The 2,290-nt window shown below is 40.8% G+C and overlaps 1 protein-coding gene across 1 annotated transcript in view; it reads right to left on the reverse strand.

Annotated features, from left to right (window-relative positions):
- Positions 1-879: 879 nt before the first annotated feature.
- Positions 880-2,290, reverse strand: part of CEP55 (centrosomal protein 55) — a 15,727-nt gene continuing 14,316 nt past the window's right edge. The window contains exon 8 of the mRNA XM_009277768.1: positions 880-1,086. Within this exon, the coding sequence (XP_009276043.1) occupies positions 880-1,086 (207 nt within the window). The remainder of the gene's footprint in view (positions 1,087-2,290) is intronic.

Consider the following 2,290-nt stretch of genomic DNA (forward strand, 5'->3'; position numbering starts at 1 on the left):
ACAGATTGGATAACTGACATTGCCCAACTTTAACCTCTAAAATACAGAAGTGCAAACCAGTTTACTTCAGCATAATTCTATATCCAAACTTCAAAAATGGTCTCTGACATTGTCTGAAATGTAAACTTTTTTCAGTACCAAGGAAGTTTGTATTTGCTAGGAAGTTTGTTTTCTCAATAACATTGTTTTGAGAAGAGATTAAACCTTGGTCAGCATTTCTGTATGAGCTCTAAGTCACCCCTGACTGTGGTTCAGGAAAACGAGCTACTTATGATAGATGTTTTCAACATGCATCTTAAGCAGCAAAGACGTCTTAACATGACCCTCCTGAGTTTTAATATATCAAGATGGTGATACATTACACATGTATGTGATACATATATAATACATGTGTATATATACACACTATATATACACACACACACACCATGTATACATAAATATATGTAGTGCACCTACTAGGGCCAAAAATCTTTTGCAGCTATTACTGTCAGTTAAGATACAAGCACAATCATCAGGATTCACCAACCGACAACTGGATATGCCAAACATTAAAATAAAGTCTGACACAATAGGCGTGCTTTTACTGTTCTCATTTGTAATAGTGCAAAAAAATAAGTCAGTAGTTTACTATTTTAAGATATTCCTAATTCTAAGAATATTTCCATTTGCAACCAAAAATGCAGTAGCTGGTTTTTTGCAAAATGTCAGGTAAAATATTTGAGGCCAAATAAATTACTATGTTTTTGTGGAACTAAATTATAAAACTAGTAGTCCTTTATACAAGCTTAAGAAAAAAGTTTTAAAAAGATCTTTTGCCTTTGTAGAAGAGCATATTGGCAGTGTGTATAAAGCAAACACAGTAAGTCCATTTAGAGCTCAAGCTGTACAAAAGTCAATATGTGCTAGTAATTCTCTATGCTGGCTTGTTGGATACTGCACTTTACATCTGGGACACTCGAGAAAGCTTTCATCAAGAAGGTTGGAATGTTTCAGGGAAGGACTTCTGTCGTACGTGGTCAGCTTCTCTTCAAATGCAGCTTGCAAATCTTCTTGTGGCTCCGCACGTCCAGATTCCTGGAGTTTCTGGGAAAGGAGAAGCTTTAGTGTAAGATTGGGGCATGAATGCACTGATCAAATACTGTGGAAAAAAAATACTAAGGTTTGAGGGCGCAGAAGCCTTGTGTGTGTTACAGCACTAAGGGTACAATTTTAAAGATGGCTAAATGCAGTTATGCTACTTGTGTTAATAACAGAGGGCCTGTCGTACAATTCTACCGTCACATTTAAATTAGATTGCTTTTCTGCAGACTATTTGAGACAGGTTTCCCACAACATCTGACTGGGAATCCTTCCCCAACCATCCTCCTAGCCACTCACACACTATCTTTCCTTAATAAAATGATGCCTCACTTCCCTCTACGTAGGATGCTGCCTAGTTACCTTCCCAAAAACTCTGCCGTAATCTTCTCTTCTCCTCGTGATCCCACGTGTTTCTGTGCGTGAAGGCTGTCGCTAACCATAAAAGGCACCCGGTTGTCTATTTGACAGCTGCTCCTCCAGCTTCTTAGCACAGAGAAACTCAAAGCTGTAACTTCCCTGCTCTGCCCAAACTTCTGCTCTACTCCCAGCAGACAGAAGGTTTTCCACTGGCAGGAGCAGCAACTGCAATCCTAGCAAGCAAGGCTCTCCCCCAGGGGCAACACATGAAGAACTTAAGTATATCAGAATTAATTTTATTCCCTTCCTCATTTGAGAAAATACTTCCAAGTTGCATACAACAAAGAGGGAGAGCAGTCTGGCAGAGTCACAGAGAATTCTTCTCATCTGCAACTTGTTAGGAGCTTTGCATTTATCTTCTCTGTATAAAGCACAGTGGCCCCAGACCTGATCTAACGAAGGACTCGGGTATCTGATTTTCATTTTGAACCTCATTTAAGTAAGTCCAGAAATGCAGTTTTGACAATCCTATCCAGAAGCACCAACAGTCAAAATGCATTTCTGCTCAAGAGCAGGGCAATCCTGGATACGACAGAGCAAAACAGATCAACGGCTTGCTTAATACTAAATCCTTCCCTACAAATTTCTCCATTAAGTCCCCCTCAGTACCCTTAGTGCAGAGGATCAAGTGCACCCTCAGTAAGTTTGCAGACGACACCAAGTTGGGCAGGAGTGTTGATCTGCTCGAGGGTAGGAAGGCTCTGCAGAGGGACCTGGACAGGCTGGATCGATGGGCCGAGGCCAACTGTATGAGGTTCAACAAGGCCAAGTGCCGGGTCCTGCACTTGGG

Source organism: Aptenodytes forsteri, unplaced genomic scaffold (genome assembly GCF_000699145.1).
Source record: "Aptenodytes forsteri isolate BGI_AS27 unplaced genomic scaffold, ASM69914v1 Scaffold15, whole genome shotgun sequence".
Lineage (NCBI taxonomy): Eukaryota > Metazoa > Chordata > Aves > Sphenisciformes > Spheniscidae > Aptenodytes > Aptenodytes forsteri.